The sequence below is a fragment of the Monopterus albus genome, unplaced genomic scaffold, assembly GCF_001952655.1.
Source record: "Monopterus albus unplaced genomic scaffold, M_albus_1.0 scaffold319.1, whole genome shotgun sequence".
Classification (NCBI taxonomy): domain Eukaryota; kingdom Metazoa; phylum Chordata; class Actinopteri; order Synbranchiformes; family Synbranchidae; genus Monopterus; species Monopterus albus.
This window is the reverse complement of record NW_018128199.1, coordinates 1-2,786: the sequence shown is the minus strand read 5'-3', so window position 1 is coordinate 2,786 and position 2,786 is coordinate 1. Positions and strand designations below refer to the sequence as shown.

The following is a 2,786-nucleotide window of genomic DNA, read 5'->3' as shown; positions in this document are numbered from 1 at the left end:
ATCAAACTGTCTGAACTCCATGTAGCAGCTCTGGTTTCAGTGGCCTAATATTGTGCATTGTGGTTCCTTGTCATACTGTCTAGCACTTGAATAGAGTGGAACCATCTTATGTGAAAAACTCGATTTTTCTACCATTACATCTCGAAGTGTCTGCTGTGAAAAAGGCCTACATAAACTAAAAGTTTAATGATTAGATTTTGGGACAAGGTCCTTTAAAAGTAAGGGCCAATAGATAACATAATAATGCAACTGATGTTGTACTTTTAGTGATCAAATTATCAGAATGCAACTGTTGGATGGTAACCCATGTAGGTAGATCTCCTGACTGCCCCTCACTCCACAACCTTTATAGGTTCCCATATGCTGATGAAGAGGAAGGACTTATTGGTATTGGTGTTGGTGTTGTATTATAAAATCTGAGGGTGTGTTTTTGTTATGTTGTGCATGTGTGGTTGGATCCCAAATGCAGACTCCGTGATCAGAAGAGGAGTGTCAACAGAAAGGAGTTATTAAATAAAAAGACTGGCAGAAAGTTCAGGTAGGCTGGTGCGCTCCAGGGGGAACTGAACTGTGCAAGTGAAATGGCAGGAGCCAGAAGGACAAGACGTGCAGGTGAGTTGACAGGTGAAGGCAGGTTACAGGAGGATGGGCAGGTGAGATGGCAGGAGGCACAACAGGAACCAGGAGGACCGGAGCGAGATGCGCGACCTGGCTGCCAGTCAGGAATAGAGAGAGGGTTGGGGCACACGCTCCGTAGCTGGTGAACAGAGTAGCACAGCGTCGAGGACTTACTCCGTCGTTTGTGCTTGGCAGGCTAAGTTTTTGAACTAAGGGTAAAAGCGGGACTGGAAACAACGAATTGCTTATCGTCAGGTCACGTAAACGTAACGAATCAGCTGAGCAACTGAAAGAAAAGCGTATATATAGGGACCAGAACTGGGAGATAATCAGCAGCAGGTGGATGGAATAATGGTTAATTGCAGAGAGTGAGAACAGGATGGGAGTGGCAGGAGAAAAACAACAGAAAACCAGGAAGAGAGGCTAAACCGTAACAGTTTTCTCGTTTCCTCCTTATAAGACTTCCAGGACCCATATAGTGTCTCAGTGTAGTTTCTCAGAAACCCCTTTAGGGATTGTTCAATACAGTGCAGGACAGATAAAGCATTGAATTTATATGTACATTTCCTGATTACTGCCGAAAGTGAGGAATAATGGGGTTGTTGCAGTGCATAGACAGTAAGCACACTGTCTAAACACTACCATTTTCAGTAGTCCACTTTTCTCCAGTCCCTCATACATTATCACTTCTTATTCTGTTCTTTCTTTCATGTATGGCCAACTAAATCACTGACAGTCCTGTATCAGTGACCTCCAACTACTAGCTGTGAGGACTTTGAACATACACAACTCTACTAAATCACAGAGGAGTTTCAATAAACCAGCCAGAGACAGGCTTCTGAAGGAAGCAGATTCAGGGTGCTGGACTCAGTGAGCTGTAGACACAGAGGAAAAGAGAACAATGTGGAAACCAGCAGTGTTTGTGCTCCTGCTACTGAACATGGCCATGCAGGTAAATGCTGCTGTAGATAAGAAGAGGGGGTCTCTGGCAGAAACCTCCAGGCCAGAGAAGAAGGTGGAGACAGAAGAGGCTGAAGACACTGGCACTGATCCTGCAAGTGACACCGGCTCTCCAACTTTCTTGGGTAACTTGCTGGTGATTCCCATGGATGGGAGTCACTGGGTGGGCCTAAAGGCTATTGCCCAAGAAATGGGTCGCCGTGGCCACCGGGTCACCGTAGTGATGCCAGAGGTCTCCATGCGGATGGCCCCGGGAAAACACTACGACACTGTGACCTATCCTGTTCCTTATGACAAGGCTTATGTTGTCTCTGTGCTGTCCATGTATAAGGAGGTAATGAAAACATCTGGACGGTCTTTCATGGAGAGGATAAAGATGAAGTTCTCACAAATCCATAATTATGCAGCTTTGTTCCACATCACTGCAGAGAGCCTACTGTTCAATGCCAGTCTCATCTCACATCTGGCACAGCAGGTGAGTGCAGATACAAAGGGAACCAGCTGAAGTAGAAAGAGCATCAAACGTAAATACCTAAAACTGTACTTAAGTGCAGGCTTTGAGTAAAGAGTACGAATTAACTTTTCATCACTTAGTTGTAATGACAAAATTAATTGAATTGAATGCTTTATTGTCATTGTACAACAAAATTAGAGTGCTACAAATGATAATGGTGCAAGTTTAATAAATAGATAATAAAAGACATAAAATGAATAACAGACATAAAGAATAAATAAAGACAGGTCACAATATGAATGTATGTTCAAAGCAAAGCTATGTCATGCTGTACTGGGTCCTCGGTGGTTATTTCTGACGGCTAGCAGTAACACTATTTGTTCTGCTTTTTAGACTCCCATAGCGCCTTCTAGAGGGCATAAGAGCAAATAGATCATATACGGGTTATGTATTATCCTTTGCAATGTTTCTGGCCTTGTTGAGACAACAAGTGCTAGCTATGTCCTCCAGAGAGGGCGGGAGACAGCCAGTGATTTTCTCTGCTGACCTTATAATTCTCTGTAGGGCCTTCCAGTCTACAGCTGAGCAGCCCGCAAACCACACTGTGATACAAGAAGCCAGCACAATTTCAATGGTAGATCTGTAAAGGGTCAATAGCAGAGTCTCCATTAGATTGTTTTTGTGGAGTAGTCTTAAAAAGTACAATCACTGCTGGGATTTTTTAGTCATTAGTGTCAGACAGAAGGACTGTGAG

At 43.8% G+C, this 2,786-nt stretch overlaps 1 protein-coding gene across 1 annotated transcript; it reads left to right on the top strand.

Moving 5' to 3' along the window:
• Positions 1 to 1,096: 1,096 nt before the first annotated feature.
• On the top strand, positions 1,097 to 2,053 carry LOC109974041 (UDP-glucuronosyltransferase 1-1-like; the record flags this gene model as incomplete). Its single annotated transcript, XM_020624028.1, has 2 exons — positions 1,097 to 1,236; positions 1,355 to 2,053. A coding segment is annotated over exon 2 (534 nt), but the record flags the coding sequence as incomplete, so codon positions are not given.
• Between the last annotated feature and the right edge of the window lie 733 nt (positions 2,054 to 2,786).